Raw genomic sequence first — 24985 nt, 5'->3', positions numbered from 1 at the left:
CTTTGGGGGAGCCAAATTAATTTAAGAAAAATATATATTATTAATGAGACAGAGTTTCTGAGGCTCAGAATCTCCTTGATAGAGTGATCAGTGACAGGGTAGTATTTTTATCTTCTTTTGAAAGTCAGATGATTTTTGGCATGTAGTTCTTATTTTATTTACCTTTCTTTTCACTGTTAATGACTTTGAAATGAAAGAAAATGCTGGGTAGTCTCATGGCACTCATTCTATCTCAACTATATAAGATAGGAAGTGGAGGCATAATATTGGTTCAGTTGTAATTAAACAATTACAGCTCATTATTCAGTCCATGTTTGCCTTAGAGAAGCAGTAGAAAATAATGGATGGAGGCTTTGGCATCAAAAAGTCCTAAATCCAAATCCAGAGTCCATTTTCCACTTATTTTGCAACTTTGGGAAAAACAAATAAATTCCTTAAGTTTCAGTTTCCTCATCTGTAAAATGAGGATAATAATATCCTTAGGTAGGACTGTTGGGAAAGTATATTAAATGAAATTGTGTATATAGATTGCCTAGTATTGTACCTGCCAGTAAATGACAGTTTAAAGATGAAAGACATGTAATCAAAGAACACAGAACCCTAGACCAGGGGTTGTTGTAATGTCTTATCTGAGACCTGGTGGGTTTTTGAGCAGTGTCTCAGGGGCTTTGCTGGGAAAAGTTTAGCCTCCACCTGGATGCTGAGATTCCCACTCACTTTCTAGACTCAACCAGAACAGCTTCAGTTTTATCTGTTTTAAATATTGGACTTCTGATCAAGCCTTTTCGAAGAAAGATTTCTTAGACTGAGAAAAGAACAAAACTTTGGAAATCACTGCACTACACATTAAAGAAAAAAAAGCAATCAACTGAATAGGGAAAATGATCATTTCTAAAACTATAGTCCATGAAGATAATTAGCAATTTATATCAACCTTTTATGAAATATTAATAATCACTTCCTTCTTTGGGAATTTAATACAAAAAGCCACCATTTATTGAGTTCCAACTATGTCCTAGGCACTGGGTTAGGTGATTTCTATTCTCTCTAATTTAAGGTAATATTTTCTTTAAACAAGTGAAATACCAGTGCAGGAGAATTAGTAACGTGTTGATAGGGCACCACTTAAGAAAGATGCTAATAACGTCTGCCATCTTCATCTTATCAAAGGTCTCAGAAGGACTGTCAGATAATTATTGATAATCTGGGTGAAGACCTCTAACTCAGAGCTAATTAGAAGAATCTGTGGGTAATTTCAGGCATTGGGCTCTTTGCCCCAAAACTCCTTGGCTGAGTGGTCTTCAGAGCCTCATTTTTGGCAACTTTGCCATGAGAATCAAGCACAGTGAAACTGGGGAAGACTTCAGCATCCCCACCTCACTCCTGTAGAGCCTCATCAGCATCAGAATTAATTTAACAAGGTTTTCAAAAGAGTTGCATGGAGATTAAGACACGCAATTCCCCCTGGAGTGTTAACATGACAGAAGCCACCTGCAGTGGAGGCTTTCACAAAGGGGAGGTAACTGCAGCCAGACATTGACAGAGAAATGTATTGACAATACAGGACAGGGAAGGGATATTTGGATGCTACAATCCTTTTCTTTTAAAGAGGGAGGATTATTGGCTGTTTAAACAAATATTAGCCCAGTTAAATGTCATCCTTTTTTATTATCTAATCTGTTTGTTTTGTGTTTATGAACCATAAACCCAAGGCAGAGAGTGGTTTTGGTTTACTTCTACTGGAATAGAATTTCATAAAGGGAAGGCCTGGATGAAGTTCGTCTGATGAATTACTCAATTGGAGCAGCTCTAAGGTCAAGTTAAACTGTGTTTTTTGTTTACTGTGACATAGCAAACCAGCTGAGGACTCTTCATGCAGCCAAACTGCTATGGGCCTACAAAAGGGAACATCTCAACAGCCTTGGACCCCTCCTTTCTCAGCCAAAACCAAGGAATCATCTTTATCCAAGGCATAGGATGTGCAAAAGAGGAATCCTGAGAACTGAATCTAAGTTGATTGTGTTGGGTGTTTTCTTTAAGGGAAATTAAATGACTGACTTCCTTGAACGAAAAGATGGAAGAGAATTTGGTCACTGCTAATCTTCCCCAAGTAATTCTACCCACAGCCTCCACCCAAGCCCTATGCGGTCTCTCCAACCCCTGCCCCCATCATGGAGGTTAAAGGAAACTGAAGGCTTTGTGATTTATTTTATATGCAACAACCAGCAAATGGAATAGAGGCACTTAAGAAAAAAAAACGTATATATTCCTTGTTTGGAAATTGTAAAAAAAAAAAATGGGCATAACTTATGAAGGCGAATTAATATTTTCTCTTTTCAGAAAAATTCTGTGCATTCCTTGTAATCAATACAATTAATGTAGCTTTTATCTAAAGTTGGCCTTTTTTAAAAAAAGCTGCCTTTCACTTGGAATCCAAAATCAAAAGGGTCCCCAATTAAGAAAACATTTTCTGTTGTGCTGAATTCATGTTACCGTACTGTGAGCTCTGACATTTTGTTTCTGTGGTAACCAAAATCAGCTGATTAGTTGGCATGGCAACAGAAAAGATGTAATCCCAGCAGACACACTCTAATCAATGCCCCCAGCACAGATGGTCTCTGGAGGATCAACAAGAAAGAGGCTGGCAGGCGTTCAGCGGATCACGTGCTAGCTTGAGACTAGGCCAGGAACAAGAGAACTAAAAAAGAACATTTCTCAAACTAACCGGTAGCTTTTTAACCCTTTTCTTTCTTTGACTAATTGTAAAGCAATACTGACCATGTAGTTGTATAACAAAATGATTCTCATGTAGCTTTTATGAAATACAATGTACTTTTTAGGTGGGGATGTTCATTTAATTTTCTTGGCCCTTATGCTTTGAACAGCATGCATGGACTAGTGCTTTTAGATTAACCGTTGCAAAAAGCTCATTGTGTTTTACTTCGATATGCTGCATATGTAAATGCATATGTCAATACATATATATATATATACATTTATTAGAGCAATACAATCATTGATATTATAGTAATTTGGTTAGAGTCAGGATAAGAGCGTAAATGTATAAATCCTGGAGTATAACATGGTAACATGGTGTACAGGCTAAGGTAAGAATGATGAACTAACTGTCAAAGACATGAATGAGGATTCATATTGGAAAACTGGTTGGTATTTCCATGGTACTTTTCTGCAGTAGTAAATAATTTCATAATAAATAATTGAGATCAGAAAAAAACATAAACCTATGTTTACAGAAGTGATAAGGTGTCCAGTAAAGGCTGTAATTATGGTTCCAGATTGTGAGCCCCCAAAATAACCCAACATGTACCCCAGAGAGGAGTTCTTTCATTATCTGCCAGAATTCACACCCTCAAACACTATTCAAGGGGTCTTTGACTCTGAAAACCTTGGTGACTGCTCTTCTGATTATTAAGCCTCATTTCCAGTTTGATTTGAAATTGAATACAGAAAAGAAAGGCTTCATAATGTGTGTTTAAAAACTCTAATTACATATTTATCCATAATCTATAATGTTCCTAGGATCAGGAAATTGCAAAACATGCACTATGGTCCTGAGGAATATTAAATATTACTGTTGATTAGGACTGTGGCTGATTTTTTGATTCACCAGTTGACCACATTTTCATAAAAGCAACTAAGAAATGCTGGGTCAAATGTTATTTGGAGAACTAGAGTTTTTGATATTCTAAATTAGAACAATGTGATAGTGCTTCACATAATGTGCTAAGTGATGCCATGTACTAATAGCTGGCTCCCCTTTAAAAAATTCCAAACTATCTTACTTTGTGATACTGAAATGTCATTAGCCCCCTGTTTTCTACTAAATAGCCGTATTATTTTACTATATAAAGATGACTTATTTTTAATTAATATAAGAACAAAAGAAAAACTGGAAGATTCTTTGGGTAGTATAATAATCACCAAGGAGCAAAAAAAAAAAAAAAAGAGAGAGAGAAAAAATGAATGCTTTGGAATTTTCTAAAAATAAATGTGCATAATTAGCATCTGGACGAAGTCCACACAGCTAAGCTACATTTCCCAGAAAGGGATATTTTTCACCACAGTATAGAAATATTCACTACAAGAGTTGGCAAATGTATTGCTGTGGAGTAGAGTCAGATGGGTGATCCAAATAATTAAATCTTGAGACCAAGAGAGCTGAGTTCAGGAGATTGTCCCATCTGGGAGGTGAGTACCATCTGAGAGGGGAGTGCTCCAGGATAGGGGAGAATGCAACAGAGGAAAACCTTAGTTTCTTAATTTGAATGAAAAAAGCACTTTATCAAGTCATCGAAAGAACTGGATTCTTTTTGATTTAAAACCAGTCCAGAATGTACAGCACTATATCTTCGGAACAACTGACGGTGCTCATTTCTGAAAAAGTTTTGGTCTGAGAAAGAAAGAAATTGAGGAAATAGATGAAAGCGCTATTTCAACATGCATTTTTATTTTCAGAGGCTACAGGCTTTGGAAGTAGCTCCTTCATTATGGGAAAGTTTTATTTACATATCACGGATTTCTTTTTTCCCTGAAAGCATAAGGAATTGGTGTGTTTTTCTTGAATGACCTAAAAGTAACAATAAGCCTACACAAACGATAATGAAGCAACAGAAAAAAGGCTTTCTCTGCAGTGCTCAGGCTTTGTCATGCTACAAATGGCTCAGGTATCCACAAGGTGATACCTAAATGTTTTGTATCTCTGAAAATAGGTGAGCCACAGACAGAGTAAACCATCATCTAGGTGATCATTCCTTTCCACAGAGCAAAACGTTCTTTCCAGCATGGACTTTCACATGCAGTGGGAACTTTCCTCTCTGCTCAACTGCTAAAAAGGAAGAAAGGGAAAAACCCATCTCCTCTTCCACATTTAAAATGTCTATTGACAAAAATCAAGATACCATAAAAACAATGGCATTTAGTGATTTGCTTTTGCATTTTATAAGTGTCTCCTTTGCTTATAAGCATTTTATAAGCATTTCCTTTGGTTTTTTACTCCCTTGTGGGCACTGGAAAGGTTAACTCACACTGAGATCAAAGAATACTTTAAATAATAAACATTTTATAGCTACTCTTTCCGCAAAATGGTGCATAAGTAACAAACACATCTTCAGTTTTATAATTGGGCTTCTGCAATTAACCCTGAAAATTCAACTTCTCTTAACTATAAAGAGAGGGTTGTCATTTGTTTCAACTAAAAGAGATAGCTGCTATCGTTGATATTACAAATTAGTTTCACATTGAATCTTAGTCAAAATGCAATGAACTAGTGTTCATTACAATAAACTTCCGTTTGCCAGATTCTTTAACTAAATATTTATTCTTACTAATTTTTCTCCTCGGGAGAAGATATAAAGGGATTGTCTATAGTGTTCCATTTACATTTTTATGTTTTTGTGTTCCTTAAAGATTATGGCTAGTTGAGTTGTGGTTTGTTGATTTTTTTCCCCTGCTTGTTAATATTTGAATTTAGCTTTAAAAATTGTCTAATTTTAGTAACAAAACACAAGTACTGACCGCATAGTAATAGGAGAGTGTTCTTTTAGTTGTAGAAGACCCTTTGTATAAAAACCAAAATTCTATGTAATATACAACATCATGGACTATAGTGAACAATACCTAGTATCTTTCAAGTATTATATATTTGAAAAATACTAAGAGAGTGGATCTTAAAAGTCTTCATCACAAGAATTGTAACTATGTGTAGTGATAGATGTTAACTAAACTTATTGTATTAATCATCTCACAATATATACATATATCGAATCATTATTTCGTATACTTAAAACTAATATGCTATTAAATGTCAATTATATCTCAATTTTTAAAAAACACCAAAGTTCTAATTTAGCAGCCTAAGTTTGATAGGCAGCCAAAGCTCTCTTCTCTTAGTCTTGAGGGTCTATCATGTTTGACTCCTTGGGATCTGTATCACATGCACACACCTTAGAACAGGGTTCACCATAGAGTCTTGCCATGTTACAAACAAGAAAGTTGACCTCACAGTGCTGAAAGCGTCTGAGATGTGAGAAGTCAGGTTAAAGTTCCAGAAGACAACCATAATTACTATGCTTCAAAGCACCCAAAGAAGAATAAGGCTTGTTGCCGAGCCCGCCCTGTACCTTGGTAAACATGGGCTTCCCGTGCTGGGTGACCATTGCACACTGGTCGCAGTCCACCGTGATGGATGAGTTGTGGTAGGATTCTTTTGAGTGTTTGAGAATGTAATACAGGTCAGTCACTCCTCCTTCAAACACAGTGCTAAAGTAACGGGGGATGAGGGTCCTGCCGATAGCTGGGAGAGAAACAACAGAGAAATAAACCATTAACAAAAATATCCAGGTGGTCTCATATGCCCCACACCGTTGCCAGACTTCCAACTGGATACAAATTGTACCAGGAGGCAAATTTCTCTTTATTAGCCACCATGTTCCTTCTGGGTTACAGTTAATAAAATAAAATCCCTAATATTCAGGAAAAATTTATACAGTCATCTTTCTAGATTTGGTGTCCATCAAAAGTCAGTAATGTAAGAGTTAATACTTTAAATATAAGGGGGGCAAATGTACTGACTACTTTGGACCTCATGTGTATTCTCTGAGTTAAAATATTTTCAAAAAATAAAACATATCCAATTCACCTGGATTTTTCAATGGATTGTTTGCAGACCAGTTACCCAATCATGTTTTATTATTGGCAGTAGTAGTCATAATGATATAAATTTTGATAATGTAATGCTTTGTGGTATGTGAAGTATTTTGGCCTTCACTCATTGGATCTTTAGCACAACCTCAAGAGAATCGGGGACTGAGACCCAAAAAGGTTATTACAAAAGAAAAAGTTTTTAGGAATGTTTCAAAGTCACATGATTTATAAGTAGATAACTGGGGTCTCTAACTTCAAACCTTCAAACACCCAACCACTAAAACACTTTCCAACACTATGTCTCAAATTGCTTTAATGAAGGGAAATCTTTAAAAAGTGATCCGTATCTGTATGTACAAAGAGATCCATACCTATGTAAGTGCTGATTACTCTCTCCGCTTCTGGAGTTGAATAAAATATCTTTCTAGAATAAAAGGGCCATTTTCAGAGAACTTGATACCTTCCACTTGGTCTAAATTGGTCTCTTTCATTCCACGTGTCCTGTCCTGCCCCATTTTAGTTTGAGCGATTGGTAAGTAGCTGGGTCCCTCTGATATATGACGCTTAGAAACAGCTAACAAGCCCTTGCTTTAGCAGAGATTTTAAATCCTCTTACACTGAAAATCCCAACTCATAATATCAGGAATTTTGCCTATGTGCAGATTTTGAGGCAAAGTACTAAAGCACTCTCAAGCGATTGAAGGTTTTTAATAAATCTCTTATGTTCACTATATAAGGCTTCCTGAAAGACAAAAATAATACTTAAGATAAATAAATTACCAAAGAGAGCTTTAGTAGGAAAAACCATGCAATTTTCATTTGAATGTCTAAAAATATTTAATTTCATTTTAAAAGCATCAGTATTTATCCATTTTGTATGGATCTATATCTCTTTTGTACATGGATTTTCAAAAAAAAAAAACTATAAAAAGAATACCCTGCCAAACTGTTTTCTGAAGGGATCTCTAAAGAATCCCGATGTGGATGACTAGTCTCTGAATAATTTATATAGTTGTTATTGCTTCATATTTACTGCAGTGAAATCAATCAACAAGTGTGTGCTAAATATTCCAGGATCTTTGGCAATTTCATCCTAAATAATCCTTATACATACATTTTCTAAACACTGTCTAATCCCCAATAGTGCATGTTTACTTGTTAAATATAAAATTCAAATAAGAGTAATCTGAGTCCATCATATCCTTAAACATATGCATAGCTGATATATTATAAAGAAAACTTCATTAATGTGAAAAACCTTATTGTACTTTGCTAAACAGCTAAAATTAATTAAATGCATTTCAAATATTCTAACTTAAAACTAATTACCATAAATCAGCTCTAGTAATTTGACATTTTGAGATCTATACTGTGGAAAATAAACACAAACCATAAAAATATAGATGTAGGGTGAAAATATTTTACTACAATATCCAAGGAATTGTCACATTAAAAAGGTTATTGCAAACAAACATCATTGGACTAGCCTACATTATAGTTTATTCATGAATCCTGCACAATTTAATTTCTTTTTAGTAGTGTTTGCTCTATGATATCATTATTTTCATTCATAGTTTAAGAAAAGTCAAATGGGAAAAAAGTTCATTAATTCCTTAACTTTAAATTTTTAAACACGTCTCCAACTTCAGGAAATGTACACGCTGTACAGTCAATAGACGTAGAGGGAAATTCAGCTTTGCTTCATGGAATACTTTCTAGCACTGAGGGAAATGATTGTTATGGATACCTGAGGTTTGTTTTCAGTCCTGTTTCCTTTGTGGGACTGCCTGTACCAGTTTTTTGGAAACGGATGGTCTTACTTGGACCATCACTCAAAAAGCTCTGTTATCCACTGTGGTAGACTGCTACTCTGATGGCCCCAACCAACCACAACAATGGAATTCATGATCTTGTGTATGTAGTCTCCTCTTTTCAAATCTGGACTGGGCCCTGTGATCTGCTTTAATTAACAGAATGTAGTGCAAGTGACCTTGTGTCTACTGGGGCCAAAACTTAAGAAGGCCTAGAAGCTTCCACTTTGTGCTTGGGGGAAAAACCCGTTGCTATGTACAAAGTCCAACTATTCTAAAACTGCCATCCTGTGAGATGCCCAACCTAGCCATGTGGAACAGCCACATGAAGGGGAACTGTGTTTTCCAGACAACAACCCCAGCTGAGCATCCAGCCAACAGCCAGCACCAGCTTGCATGAGTGAAGCCATTTTGGAAGTAGATCCTTGAGCCCCAAATGAGCTGCCTCAAGCTGGTTTCACACAGATCAGAAATGAGCTGCCTTCCACAGACTTTGCCCAAATTGCAGAATCATGAGTAAATAAAAGAAGTGTTTGTATTTTAAGCCAATAATTCTTGGGGCATTTTTAAGTGTAGCAATGGATAACCATAGCACACTTTCAACCTCCTACGCTACAGAGATGGGCAAATTAGAATCCTTTCCTGAAAGAAAGAGGGCAGTTTTGCCACTAAAAGCATGTGAATTGTAGAAATGCTGAAGCTTGCATATAGAGGAAAGCAGATCAGAGAGACCAAGAATCTTTGTGGACTGATTTGGGCCTTGTCTTAGCTGGGAGTGAAGCCAACTCAATCCCCTGGAGGTCCCACTTATGGGAGATATACTACCCCACCTCCTTTTTTTTGCTTGAGTGTGTGTTAGCTTTCTGTGATTTGCAAACAGAAGAATGCTGATTAATGTTGTCCTGTTCCAGCATGGAATGGATGCGTGAACACACATAAAATAAGGAGGAAGTGATGAGAAAAAGGTGTTGTCAGAGGCTATTAGTATTTTATTGTTGCTGTAACAAATTACTACAAACTTAGTGGCTTAAAATCTACCTATCATCTATCTATGTATCTATCTATGTATCTATCTATCTATCATCTATCTATCTATCTATCATCTATCATTTAATTGGCTTATAGTTTGACAATCTGACATGGGTCTTGCTGGGCCAAAATCAAGGTGTCAGCAGGGTTGCATTTTTCTCTACAGGCTCAATTTTCTTGCTTTTCTAGCACCTACAGCAATGGTGGATGGAATCCTCATGGCTTCACTTTCACTTCCTCTTCTGCCTCCCTTTTCAGCTTTTAAGGACCCTTGTGATTGTACCGGGCTCACCCAAATAATCCATGATCTCCCATCTCAATGTCCTTCATTTAATTGGATCTGCAAAGTTCTTTTTGCCATGTAAGGTAACATATTCATAGGTACCAGGGATTTGGGCTGGACATCTCTGGGAGGCTACTATTCTGTCTACCATAACGATTATCTTTAAAAGCTTCTGTACTGCAAGGGAGTATAGTCAAAAATACAACACACACACACACGCACAAGCACACACACACACATACGGTGCAACATATAGATAATGTACAGTGAATGGGACAAACAACCAGAAAAAGAAAAAAAAAATTGCATGTGCTTGAGGAAATCCCTCTAGCTCATTCACTGATCTCTTCTATAAACATTCACTGAACCCAGAGTAGGTGTAAAGCTCTTTGGCAAGTGCTGGAAACACAAAGATAGATTTTTGTCCTTGTCTTTATACCTCATTTCTAATAACAACATATCTAAGTATCTATAATGCAATATGAAAATAGTTAAAGTTAAAAATAGGTTTATGATTTTGAACTCTTTGCCATTTTCTTCTGAATCCTGAATTTGATATACAATTTTATTATTTTGGAAGCACCAAGAAGATTAAAATGTCCTTTTAATAAATTGTGTAACCACACTGCACAGCCTAATATAAATGACTTTAAATCAGTGAACATTTCAGATTTAGACCCCATGGTCCCCTGACTCATCAGCCACACCAATTCTAGATCTATTTAGGTTTTATACTATCACACTCATAAGCTGCACCTAAGCTTTACATTTATACTTTAGTCCTTGGAACTAAAAATAATTTAAATATTGATATGTATAAATCTACACTGTGCCTCCACGAAAGGGATCATATCTTTCCAATATACTTGAAAAGAGATTAAGATTCTAATAGATTATTAAATTGATTCTACTTTTCTAACACATTTAGGTCAATGCTCCAAAAATTGGAAAGGGAAAGTATGGCGAGTAAGAGAGCATGGGAAGATTTTCTGTGATATTAGGTGAGTGGAATACGGTAATGTTATTTATCCATGTGTTTATGAAACAGAAAAAGAAAATCACAGATTAAATTATTCAGGAGCCTGAAATGTGCATAAAGAATGTTTAAATAATGCTCTACTGTGTAGGTAAACATTATTAGTCTGGAATAGCTAACACTTTATCCTTAGCTAATTTGGATGTTGAGCTCTGAATTCCAGTTCCTTGGGAAGTTTTTCTTTGTTGTTCTGTCTTGTCCCCAAGCACCGGCACTGCTCCCCAGAAGGTCTTGCATAGGGCTGATGGTGCTATGGAGGCAGGATCTAGCTTCTATCTTTCCTTGTAGGTGTTACTTGTAGACATTAAGGTATCTACAGGATACTTGTAGATATTAGCTTATTTTTTCCCCCATTTAGAAACCAAATGGATTCATTGGGAACTCTTAATCACTGAGACGATATAAACTACTGTGCATCTGTCTTTTGGAGCATTTTGTCTCTATCAATAATTGTGAAACTTTTTCTTAAACTCTTAAGGGTGTTTATAAGGAATTCACATGAAAGAAATTGCAAGAAGGAAATGATCATATGGGAAAATGTTCAAACTAGTAATCAAAGTACGATACATATTAAAATAATAATAAAAAGACTAAAACATAAATCTGATGAGGTTGTGGTGAAACAAGCATACTCACATACTTCTAGGGAAATCAATGTAACAATTGCTCCTTGTCTGGAGAATCTCTAACTCCCTGGTAGTTTATTAGATGTGACTCTAAGCTCTTGGTAAATACCTTTGTCAAACGGCAGTTCTAATGTTCAGATCTTAAGCGCTCTGAAGTTCTCCAAGACCTTTGAGAAACCACTGTCCAATGTTAAGACCTTTGATTTGGGGCCATCACTTATATTCTAAATGCCTGTAATTTCATCTTTCAAAGAAAATTCACTTCAAAAAAAATGTAAGAGGTTGAGGACTCCAATTAAAATGGGGAATAAGAAGAATGCTTATAACTAACAATATATTAGTACCACTTAACTCTTGACAATTATTTAACTAAAGATTTTCCACCTCATTGGAAAGAGAAAACCATATAACCACACAACACATTTGTGCTTTTAATTAGGCAAAGTCAATTATAATAAAACAAGTGGTAACTCTGATTTTTAAACAATTTTTCATAAACAAGATAGTGGATAAACTGGTTGCCTAAGTCTGAGTAGTTTTAGTTTTATACAGTTGTTCTAAAGGTGCAATACCTCAGAAATCCAAAAGGAAATTCTACTACTGAAATACCACTGTATAATAAATAAAAAATTCTACTACATAATAAACATGAAGATTCATTCAACTTTAGACTTACCTGTATTCAGAAATTAGTAAACGCATTATGCTAGCATGTAAATGCGCCTGGTAGTGAAATAAACAATATTGATGTTTTTATTTATTATAAATAACCATTATAAATAGTCAAAACAATGGAAATAAGACATGCTTGAACTTTGATAGGGGTGATACAGGTTCAAGGCAGATTCCTTTGTCTCAATGAAGAGAAAACAAGCCAAATTCATTTTACTTCCATAAATTAACATTATTTTCATTCTAACATACATTTTACTTCTTTTCTCAAGCAAAGCAGTCGGATTTAAGTATCTTCTTTCTTGCTATTTCAAAGATTCTTTCATTCAGTATATGTTTATTAAGTACCTGCTACGGGCCTGGCTTTGTTCTAGGTGATGGAGATAAATGGCAGACAAGTGGGAAGACAGAGAATAAAGCTGGTAGTGAAGGAAGGTAGTCTAGTTTAGACTGGCTGGTGTGCAAGGCTGCAGAGGGGAGGTGTTGATGGAGCTGAGTCTGGACTGAACGGGCCATGTGAGCATCTGGCAGTGGAAAGGTCCAGGCCCAGGGACCAGCAAGGACAAAGGCCTTAAGAGAGGAATAAGCTAGAATTGAAGGTGCTTGGCGTGACCTGGTATCAGAAAGCAGGCAGTGTGGAAGGACTACAGGCAAGGAGAGTGAGGTGACAGATGAGCTCAGAGAAGGAGGTGGCGTCAGATTATCTGGAGCCTTCTCGGCCACGGCATAGGTCTGACATGTCAATCTTAGTGCAATGAGATAGCACTGGAAGGCTTCAGCCAGTGATGTGATCAGATGGACCTACTCTGTTTTTAAATGTATCATGATCTGATGAAGGTACTGTTTTTAAATGTGTCATCCATCTGTCAACATGATTCCAAAACACCACAAAAATTTTTGATCCTCCGAAAAATCTAATAGGGATTTCTTCCATTTTCTACCAAAAGACGTCTTCCACACCACCTCACATATGTGCTGGAGAAACAACGATGACTTTGATAAACCCCATCCCACTCTTAGGGAGCTTCTGATCAAGCAATTGTTAGAGCTATTAATTCATTAATTAAGGACAATTGAGATGTGTGTCATTGTTTGTTCTTGTTTTCCACTGTTTATCCATTGCCTGACACACATTTAGGACCCGTACATATTTGCTGAATGAATGGGTGCAGTTCATGAATGGATTTACATGTGCCAAGTTCCAGGAACTTACTTGTAACCCTTACTTCATTTCCTTTCATTTAATTCAACCAGCGTCTTGGCATAATCAGATAATTTTGGATCCTGATTTTTTCAGCTCTACCACAGGGTGTTTTTCTCACTTGTGTGCCTCTCATGATGGGCAGTTTCTTTATCCCTTTATCCAAAGCACTGATAATAGCATTCTGCAGGTGAGGTCCACAGCCATGGCTGGACCTCTTACCATGAATCAGTACCCTCTAAGTATGAAATTGAAATCCTTTACTGACTTTCAGAATAAGTCCATGCTCTAGTTACTGATGCCTCATGGACATGGTGCAGGGTTGATGGGGAGAGAGTGAGGTGTCAGAGAAAGACCTAAGCTAAAGGATGAAAAGACATTAATCAGACACAGGGGACCAGGGGGAAGAGAGTAGTCCTGGCTCAGGGGACAGACAGCATGTGTCAAGGAGCATATGTGCGTTTCCCATGATTTGGGCTGCTGCTTTCGTCAGATCTTAAATATTTATACCTTAGAAGAGCTTGTCTGGATGAACGACTCCATTACATAACGTTCTCTCATTCCTTCCTTATGACAGTACAATATTCTTTTAGTTATCCAAACTTTATAATGTAGTTTATATCCGGTAGATTTATTTCTGCCCTCACTATTATTTTTATTACAACATTTTCATGATTATACTGTTTATTCTTCAAGATGAACCTTAAGGGGCTTCCCTGGTGGTGCAGTGGTTGAGAGTCCGCCTGCTGATGCAGGGGACATGGGTTCGTGCCCCGGTCCAGGAAGATCCCACATGCCGCGGAGAGGCTAGGCCCGTGAGCCATGGCTGCTGAGCCTGCACGTCCGGAGCCTGTGCTCCACAACGGGAGAGGCCACAACAGTGAGAGGCCCACGTAACACACACACACACACACAAAAAAAAGATGAACCTTAAGATAATTTTGTCAAGTCCCCCCATCCCTCTCCTGCAAGAAAAATTAGAAGGAGGTTGGTTTAAATTAAATTGAATTTGCTAAAAAAGGGTTGACAGCTTTAAAATACCCAGTCCTCCCATACAGGAACATGAAATGTTTGTCCACTTGTTTAAATCTTTATTTCTACCTCAAAATCATTCTGTAGCTTTCCATAGGTAAATAGCTAACAATGCTTGAATATTTTAGTTATGCTGAATGGTTAATATAATTTTTTTCATTATATTTCTATTTGGAACACTGACACTTGAATGCTCCTACTATTTTAATAGTTCTTTGGAAGATTTTTTTGAGTTTTCTAGGTGAAGAAATCTATGTATTTCCTTCTTTCAAATATATTTATACCATTAATTTCTCATCATATTACACTAGTTAGAACAGCTCTTTGAGAAAAAAAATATTAAATAATGAAAGTAGTAGGCTTTTTTTTTTTTCCCTAATTTTTTTAAAGAATTTCCTCTAGGATTAAGGGAAGTACTATATGTTGATCTGAGATCTGATCATATTACTTATTACGGAAAGAAAAACAAATTCTTTTTCTACATCTTGTTTTTATGATTTTATCCTTTTTAATCCTGATGGATGTTTAGTTTGATCAAATGCCTTCTCACTTACTATTGAGTTGATTGTCTAAGTTCCTTTAGAAAGCTATCTATTAACATATTTTCAATTATTGAATAATTTTTGTACTCAATATAAACCTTCCTCTTGTGCACACATGCACACATATATTTTAAAATAAATTTTTGCATAAATTCAACTTATGATTTCACTAATTTCTTTAACAAATACCCATGAAAGCAGTGCTCTATATGAGGCACTAGCCTAGCTACTAAATTAGAATGATAGAGTCAGAGAAGACCTCAGGTTTAGTCCAGTGACTCCCATAGCATTTTCTAATCCCAATGGGTCTCTGAAAATCTCAAAATGCAACCTTAGCTAGTTCCATATTTCAGAAATACTATTAAAAAAGGAATATGTTTAGCATGTTTCTCTGATTTGAGTAGGAATGAACTCAACTCATGGTGATACTGATTAGCTCCTGATTAGTGATTATGAATAACACTTAACATATGTGGGAAAAATATAATACAAAACACTAACAATCATTTAATAAATGTAATAAGGTTATTCATGATTATATTCCACATCCTCATTTTACAGCAGAAAAATCTGATGACTAGAGAAGAAAGCTGCGTAGCTACTGGGGGCCAGGATGAGGTAAAGTAGAATGATTATTGCTTTTAATCAACCAATCTTTGTTTATTTCTATGCCTGAATTTAATTTTTATTAATTTTTTAATTACATAAGTAATACACATGCAAAAAATTAATACAGTACTGTTGCAGAGACTCACTAACTGTTCACTAGATCTGATTTCTTTTTCTAGGCATAGAGTAGACCTCATTTCTTTCTTTTTTTTTCTTTTTTTTTTTTAACGTTACGCGGGCCTCTCACTGCTGTAGCCTTTCCCATTGCGGAGCACTGGCTCCGGACACGTAGGCTCAGGGGCCATGGCTCACGGGCCCAGCCGCTCCGTGGCACACAGGATCCTCCCGGATCGGGGCACGAACCCGTGTCCCCTGCATTGGCAGGTGGACTCTCAACCACTGCACCACCAGGGAAGCCCTAGACCTCATTTCTTTTTTTTTTTTTTTTTTTGTGGTATGCGGGCCTCTCACTGTTGTGGCCTCCCCCGTTGCGGAGCACAGGCTCCGGATGCGCAGGCCCAGCGGCCATGGCTCACGGGCCCAGCCGCTCCGCGGCATATGGGATCCTCCCAGACCGGGGCACGAACCCGTATCCCCTGCATCGGCAGGCGGACTCTCAACCACTGCGCCACCAGGGAGGCCCAGACCTCATTTCTTAAACTGCCTTTCAGTTGGGTGCTGCCTTGTGATGGAGTTGTAACCAATGCCCGCCCAATGGACGTTCTCACTGTTTTCATTTTTTTCCCACCAAGTAGACATCAAGACATATTCAACTTTCAGAAATGACGAGTAAAATCATTCTACATGTAATCAGCAAGCTCTTTCCCACCTCTAACAGCCAGATATTGAAGACCCAGCGGAGGATTCCATGGACCCCCACCCACCATGGATGGAGTAGCCAGGAGATGGGAGGAACCTGGATTACCACCAGGAGGAGAGCTGCCACATACTGGGAAAACCCATTTGGACTTTGAGATATTGAGTTTTATTTGTTGAAGAAGCTACAGTTAACTAATACAATTATTAGGAGTCTAAAGTTTCCCTGACAACCCTGTACCCACCAATGTCGGTGCCTTCATCCCTCCCCAGATCACCTTTGTTATCAGTATGTTATGTAGCCTTGTAAATATTTAAATTATACATTTATCTCCATTTATATGTTCACATAGATAACACATATCATTTTACGTGCATGCTTTTTGTTTTGTTCTATTTGTTTTACATAAAAGTTATATAATAAATCTATCTATATGGAACTTGTCTTTTTTTCACTCAATAATACATCTTTGAGTTCTAAGACTAAGACATCTAATTGATTAGGCATTGCTTGATTTTAATCACTGGATTGTATTCCAGAATACAGCTGTTTCACTCATTATTTAAACATTCCCTTGTTGAGGGACATAGACAGTGTTTTTAAACTTTTTCCAAAAGGACAGACACTGAAAAGGGAAAAAAAGTATATTTTATTTAACTAAGTACCAGTAATCACCCTTCACATGCTGTGATCAATTTACTCCCCCACCTGCCCTGATAGTACATGTTTTACCCACAACTTCACCAGCAATGAACAGTGTTAACTTTTGCATTTTTTGCCATATAGATCACAAAGTGTGTCCCTTACAAAGTGGCGGCCCTAAAGTACGCAAAACTTTCTCTACATGTAGATGATGAAATTAAGTAATTAATTACAGACTTCCAGCTCATGGGGTTACTGCTCCAAGTGAACCATCCACATCTGACATTTTCAGATGGTTTGCCATTTTCTGGATCTTTTTACCCAAAACCACTTCACTTGACTAAAGGAAAAAACAAAAACAAAAACAAACTACTCCAGACTAGAGAAGCGAAAAAATTCCATTCCTTGATTTTTCAAAGTTGCCAAACATCAAGAATTCTTATGAAATTATTTCAGTACGATTTATTGGGCCTTCTCAAACTCAAACCCATGGAGACGCCACAAGTCATTCCATTTTGTGTTTTAATATCAGCACAATTCAACTGAGCTAAAGAAATGTTGCCTGAGAAACAGACATATGTGTGTGATTTCAAACTTAATCGAAACCAGGACTCAGCAACCTTTAGCAATGCCAAGAGATGCAAAAGAGATGATTTCTTCTCTGCAGAGACAGAGGCAAACGTGGATAAAACTGGGCCCTCTCCCAGGGCTGGATATTATACAAGACGTTCCCTGTAAGGTGTTAAGTGGTCACTAAAATAGAAGCTAATAAAACATGACCCTTTAAAGTGGATTTTGAAGTCACAGGAAAGGTTTGTAGAATTAAAACAATAAACTGCCTGTACCCACCATCCTCCCAGCTCCATTTTAACCTCACCGTCTCCCTTAGTGCTTCCGTGCTCAGCACACCTCAAAACCTTTGCTCACGCAGCATCCTTTGCCTGGGGTATCGTAGTCCTCCCTCTTCTGTTTCATCCCAAGTCTTAGGCATCCTCAAATTTTAGCTAAAGCACCATATCCTGTGGTGGAGAATCCCTTTTTCCCTCCGAGTTTTCCACTTCTCTGCTTGGTATCCTTTTTTTTTTTTTTTAACTTTATTGGAGTATAATTGTTTTACAATGGTGTGTTAGTTTCTGCTCTATAACAAAGTGAATCAGCTATACATATACATGTATACCTATATGTCCTCCCTCCCACGCCTTCCTCCCACCCTCCCCATTCCACCCCTCTAGGTGGTCACAAAGCACTGAGCTGATCTCCCTGTGCTATGCAGCTGCTTCCCACTAGCTATCTATTTTACATTTGGTAGTGTATATATGTCCATGTCACTCTCTCACTTCGTCCCAGCTTACCCTTCCCCCTCCCCGTGTCTTCAAGTCCATTCTTTTTTTTTTTAGATTCCACATATATGTGTTAGCATATTTGTTTTTCTCTTTCCGACTTACTTCACTCTGTATGACAGACTCTAGGTCCATCCACCTCACTACAAATAACTCAGTTTTGTTTCTTTTTATGGCTGAGTAATATTCCATTGTATATATGTGCCACATCTTCTTTATCCATTCATCTGTTGATGGACACTTAGGTTGCTTCAATGTCCTGGCTATTGTAAAGAGAGCTGCAATGAACATTGTGGTACACGACTCTTTTTGAATTATGGTTTTCTCATCTCCTTGGTATTCTTAAAGTGATTTTAAAATTGGATGCTGCAGTGAAAGTTCATTTATTCACTTTGTGACCTTGAACAAACGATTTATGCTCTTTACACCCCACTGTCTTCATCTGTCAAATGGGAATAGAATAGTCACGAATTCAGTGAACAGGTATTAATAACATCATGCATGCCAAGTGCTTCACTGACTCTGCTAAGCATTTAATGCATGTCATTGCTCCCATAACACTGTGTGTGCACAGACTGTATGGCTTACACTGCAGTACTGGAATCATTCATTTTATTGTCTTTCCATCAGTGACTGTGATTCCCTGAAGGCAGGGAACATTTCTCAATCATCTCAGTATCACAGCACATTCGTGACATAAATAGCTACTTAAGAGACATTTGGCAAATGGATGGAAGTGGACTTAACATGTCTATTTAGACAGGCTGCCAACCCCAAACTGGTTATGTATACACGTGGGTTTCTAATACAGAGGTAAAACCACTTTCAAAACTCAGGGCTGGAGAACCAAAACCACAAGAAGAAGAAAAAAAGGTTTTAGGGTCCCATATAGGGAATTTTCATATCTGAATATTCTAGTCCAGATAATTAAGGATCAGAGACTAGTCATTTTGACAGATCCGTTTGGGGATTAAAGTTAATTTTGAGTTTTACAAGTAAAAAAGCATCTCATCTGAGACTACTTAGTTTGAAGGGGCTAGAAGGGAAGGGAAGGGAGAAAGAAAGAAAAAGAAAGGAAGGAAGGAAGGAAGAAAGGAAGGAAGAAAGGAAGAAAGACACCATCTGCAAGTCAAGTCAGTATTCCAGGGGTATTTTACAGGGAAGTAAAAATCCTTGGAAGTGAGAAGCAGTAAAAGGGTCAGCTTCACATTCCACCGAAGTCCACTGGGGGCTGTGCTTCTGACCCTTAGATTGTGTCTACAAAGAAAGGAACAGCGATTCTGACAGTGAATTCAATGTTGCATAGGCTCTCTGGTAGCAGGACTTAACAGCCCAACTGCACCTACCCAGGTCTGGTAAAACCACGTGGGTGCCAGCTGTTGGAATTTGACATGCTGTGGGCAGATTTTCAGAAAAATCAGAGGATTTAGGCAAGATAAGGCAGCTTCTGGGCATTCTGTGGGTTCTGGGATGGGTCTGAGCCTTGGTACCCAGTTACCAGCATGGGGCTAATGTCCCTCATGGGTTAAACAGCTAAAGACCCTCACTTTCTACCATTATCCAATAGCTCTTTCCCTGAAGCTGCCCATCCTCTTGCAGTGAGGGGACTGTGGCTTCACCTCCCAGGATGAAACGACACTTCTGGCCTCTGTCTGCACTCCATCACCTCCAAGAGGAGAGGTGCCATCTTACTGGGAGATGAGGGTTCCAGACATCTCCTGGACCACAGGAGCTGGAGGAGGTCCATTGCATCTTGATGCACACAATTCTGGCTTCTCTCTCACTCCCCTCTTTCTCCTCTGTCACTATTAAAAACTGACAAAAAGGCTCAGGGACCCTCCTGGCCTTGTTGCTCCCAGGCCTTACTAGCCCTGATCTCTTCCCTGGAGTGGGCCATGGGGTCAAGAGCATGGACCTGGAGCCACCCGGCCTGAACTTGAATCCCAGCTCTGCCACTGTGTGACCTTGGACAAGTTACTTAATCACCCTGACCTTGGGTTTCTCAACTGCCAGGTGAGGATGAGAACAGGGCCAGCCTCACAGGGATTCTGTAGAGAGCACATAAAATCAACCACAGAATGCTCTCACCTCTGGCTATTAATTAGGCGATGAATTATTAATCATACCCCAGTTAATTTTTCTTCATAGCATTGACCACATATTATATTTGTATATTATCTGCTCCTTCACTAGAATACAAGCTCCAAGAAGGAAGGAACTGTATTTGTTTGCTCCTGGCTATATTCTCAGAACTGAGAGAAATGTGGAACATAGAGTAGGCACTTAAATATTTATTGAATGGCTGAACTTTGCACATAAAGACCTTGACCATAGTTATTTTGTTATTTTTTCATTGTTATTGGTGGTAGTTTTCTATATGGATTAAATAACATGGAACATACCTGAGTATTGACTTTGTGTCCAATACACAGTGAATAAATGCTAGAAAGAGAAAAAAAGGAAGGGAGATGGAGGATGAATGTAAGGAAGGAGAGAAGGGCAGACGCATCCCCAAATAACTTCTGTGTGGGAGGCAGCGAGGGGGAAGTGTGGTGAACATGAGGAGAATGGGAAGGTGGGACAGAGACACCGAAACCCTCGGCCAGGCACTCACGTGTGAGTGAGGCTTGTGGGTCTGGGAGATAAGGCCACCAGGAGAACTCGTGTTGAGTGGGAGTCACTCCGGGCTGCACAGGAGCTGTGGGCTGGCTGCATTTGGCATCTAGAGGCATCTCCTGAGCTATTTCCCAGGCTGGGGAATCAGGGATGTAACTCTCCACTGCCTGCTCAATAAAAGGTCCCCAGACCTTCCTGTAAAGTGAGCTGGTGCTGTGCTTCCTCCTCTTTCTTCCTCACTAGCTGGCTAGAGAAGAATCAGCCTGGGGTAGCATGAGAGACACAGGCTGTGAAATCAGACAGAACAGGGCCAAGCCCACTTCTGTTGCTACAGGGAGCTGCAGTTTAAGATAGTTAATGAGAATGGATCCACCTGTTCTTTTTCTCTGCAGACCCCACCTCCTCCATGTCAGTACACATGTGTTGTGTACCTAGGTGGCTGATCATAAACTAGTTACATGGGGATAATATTACGTTCCTTCCTTATGACCTTGGGGATTAACTGAAATAGAAAAAAATGACATTGGATGTCTAGCTGAGCTCCCAGGGCACAACAGTGCTCAGTAGACTCCACCAGTTAGGGATGCAGAGTTAGGGCCTTGAATACAGCAAGTTCTCATTACTTGCTTACTGAAGGCAAGAACAAAGGTTGAAATCCAGACACCACCTCACTGTATAAATCTTCCACCACTGACACAACAAACAAGATGGTTCTAAGCATTTTCACAAAGGAACTTGCAAGATGGCTGCTTTTGAGGACAGAGGGTTCAGGGGCTGTCCCTGCCCTGCTCTCTCCCTTTCCAGCAAACTCGGGGCTAACTTCATTCACTGGTCTGCACTGCCCAGCTTGTCCAAGATCCCAAAGATAAAAAACAGCACGGCACGATAATCTAGGTGCATTTCTCTTTGTGTCATTATTTTCTCAAATCTTTGACAACTCTATGTATTCTTTTTGTAGTTTACATTTGAATGACGCTGGTATGTACCTGGCTACTTTAATAGCACCTCTACAGAATTCTTCCTCACTCCGTCTCTCCTTCCCTCCCTCCCCTCCTCCCCTGCTCTCTTTTTTCCGTTCTCCCAAGTCTTTTGTTATCAGAATTTCACCCCCTCCCTCAGAGGGAACATTTTAACAGCATGGGTTTATGACTACCGTAAAGAAGAAAGTTTGAAAGGCAAAGCCGGAGCCATGATCCCCAGCTTTATAACAAACTCCTGTCAAAACATAAACCACAGCCAGACATGAGCCATGGCGACAGAATGCAAGACCGTAAAGATGATAGAGATCAGACAGGACAGGCACTTTATAGAAACAAACACCTTCCTTGCAAACAGATAGAGCGAGTGTAACACTGAAAAACACTTCCCAGAAAAAAAAAATGGTCCGAAGAAATAAGGACAAAAACATAAAATTTAAATGACAGCCCAGCCCAAGGAGATAAACCCAAGGGAGACAAAGAATCCAATTTTACTAAATCAAACCGACATCTCTTCCTGACTTTAATTGACCTCAGTAAGCTGGATCCTGAACAAACATAAAATTAAGAAGTGGGTAGCATCCAGTGGAGAAATGGACCATCAGTGTATAGATGTTTGAAGTTCCACTTTCTCAGGACTTTCTTGGTTCTGTATAGAAATGTGAAATCATCCATTCCACTGGTGGCAACCATAATACCCGGCATGAGGTCAGGGATTCAGTGTTCCTGAGAGTACCACATGGAAGGTTCCAGATCTGAGGTCTGGCTCCTGCAATATGTCCAAACATCAATTCAGGTTTCTATGGTGCTGTCATCATTGAAAAGAAATAAGCACAGGAAGAGAGAAGTGAAGCTAATGGATGCAGCTTATCAGGATGCCAAGGAAAGCCTTGTATTCTGTTAAACTGGAAGCATTACAAATGGAGAAAGTACCACACTGATCTCTATTCCCAGGAGTCTCTTAGTTACCAAGGTGGTATGTTTTGAAAAATCTCCCCATAGACTCTCTGGCTTCTGTTTGCTGGCCATTCTTGCCGACCCTTCTTCCTTCCTTTATTTTTTTCTGGGTAACTCTTTCTACTCTTTAGCTACCAACTTGAGAACTACTTCTTCTGGGGTGTCTTCTCTAATTTCCATAGGCTAAGCTGGTCTGGTGTATCTCCTGCAAATTCTCTTGACAACCTACCCTTCTCTGTCATAGGATTTATCACATTATAGTTGTTCTCAAACAGACTACAACTTGAGGAGCATGTTGAGATAAAGATTCCCAAGCCTCACCTCCAAAAGCATCTGTTTCAGCAGGACTGGCCAGGGTCTGACTTTTTTTTTTTCCAGTTTTTTTTTTTTTTTTTTCGGTACGTAGGCCTCTCACTGCTGTGGCCTCTCCCGTTGCGGAGCACAGGCTCCGGATGTGCAGGCTCAGAGGCTATGGCTCACGGGCCCAGCCGCTCCACGGCATGTGGGATCTTCCCGGACCGGGGCACGAACCCGTGTCCCCTGCATCGGCAGGCGGAATCTCAACCACTGCGCCACCAGGGAAGCCCCAGGGTCTGACATTTTTAACAAGTATCCCAAGTGCTTTGGTTGAAGGTAATCCCTAGATCATATTCCAAGACTACTTTATTTGAATTGTCTCTGTGTCCTTTTAGAATGTAGGTTCCATGAGAACAGAAACCATATCTGCCTAGTTTCACAGTAGGACTGATCTCAGCACTCAGCACCCAATAACAGCCACCCCCTACCCTCTCTCTCTATATATATGTGTGTGTGTGTGTCTCTGTGTGTGTGTGTGTGTGTATGTAGGCATGTAGATGGCTGTGTATCTATGTATGTATATGTATACCTGTATATGTACATATGTACACACACATATAGTCATTGAGTGAATGTGACATGGAGCTCTGTTTGGTAGATTAGAGTCTGCTCTTCTCGACAGAGATGAGAATGATCACGGCATGGAGTACTGGGACACAGCATCTCATAGCTTCCGGTTGTTATCACCAATTTCCTCCACGAGGGGTTGCCAAGAGAATGGATAGGATTCTCAGAAAGTAAAAACAAAAGCAAAAACTTTCACTTACTGGCAACTAGGTAACAGCTGACCACCCCTATCCTGCCAGAAACTCCACTAGGCTTACCCTGCTGGTTATTCCTGGGTGCAGACACTGATCAAGGGAACTTCATACCACCAGGTGGGAGCCTCCCCTGGTGGCACTTCTGCTGAGAGGACAAATACTTCAATTTCAAACAACCGAGACTGTGGTGGGGCCGTGTGTCGAGATAATTCTGGGAAACAGACTTGAAAGATGGCGTCTCTTTTCTAACATTCCCAAACTGTTATAATTCTAAGACTACCCACACTCCACTTAACATGTTAAAATACAGTTGAGTGCTGAGCTTCACCCAAGGTTCATTATAGTGGGGACTTTGCATGATGAATTTGTTGGAGATGAGGGATTTGCAGTAATCCAAGAAAGTAATTCCCAGAGCCAACAGGCCGTTGTAAGCATGTGTGAATTGATAACCTGAGTGATCATTCATGCAATTTCAGGCTGTGGTGATACAAACAATATCTCGCTAGTGGATAATACCAGTTGTCAAGCATATGTTTTATAACCCCCAGAACTCCCTCTTGTTTTTGCAAGATGCTGGTGGATATCTTTGATTTTTTTTTCCTGGCTGCATAAGACTTTGGAAAGGTTTGATTCTTTTTTTTTTCCTTCTTTGACCAGAGAAGTTAATAGTAGAGAAAATTTAAAAAGAAAAAAAAGTGAAGACAGCAAATAAAAATTATGAATAACCATTTATTCAGCCCTTTAAACACCACTGAAAACAGTTTAAATTCATATTTTAATATCTGTAGCCAATGCGAGGAGAATCTTGCATACGTCAGAGACATGTTTTCTCTGCCTGAAGGATTATGATGGTTGGGATATAATTGTCTGCTACATCTCTTAGCCTCTGGGTGTCTCAAAGTTCTGTTAGGAAACAGACCATATCTATTCACCACTACATCTTGAATGTCCAAAACAGCACTTGGCACAGTTGCTAAATAATTGATGTATCCGTTCATCACATTGGGTCTTTAA

The 24985-nt window shown here is 38.8% G+C and overlaps 1 protein-coding gene across 7 annotated transcripts in view; it reads right to left on the bottom strand.

Annotated features, from left to right (window-relative positions):
- Window positions 1-24985, bottom strand: part of LDB2 (LIM domain binding 2) — a 402280-nt gene that overhangs the window by 83030 nt on the left and 294265 nt on the right. For all 7 annotated transcript variants that reach the window (XM_060084176.1, XM_060084350.1, XM_060084262.1 and 4 more), the window contains exon 3: window positions 6141-6313. In XM_060084176.1, the coding sequence (XP_059940159.1) occupies window positions 6141-6313 (173 nt within the window). The remainder of the gene's footprint in view (window positions 1-6140; window positions 6314-24985) is intronic.

This window comes from Mesoplodon densirostris, chromosome 1 (assembly GCF_025265405.1).
Source record: "Mesoplodon densirostris isolate mMesDen1 chromosome 1, mMesDen1 primary haplotype, whole genome shotgun sequence".
In the NCBI taxonomy this organism is placed as follows: Eukaryota; Metazoa; Chordata; class Mammalia; order Artiodactyla; family Ziphiidae; genus Mesoplodon; species Mesoplodon densirostris.
The sequence above is the reverse complement of the archived record's forward strand: the minus strand, read 5'-3'. Positions and strand labels throughout refer to the sequence as shown.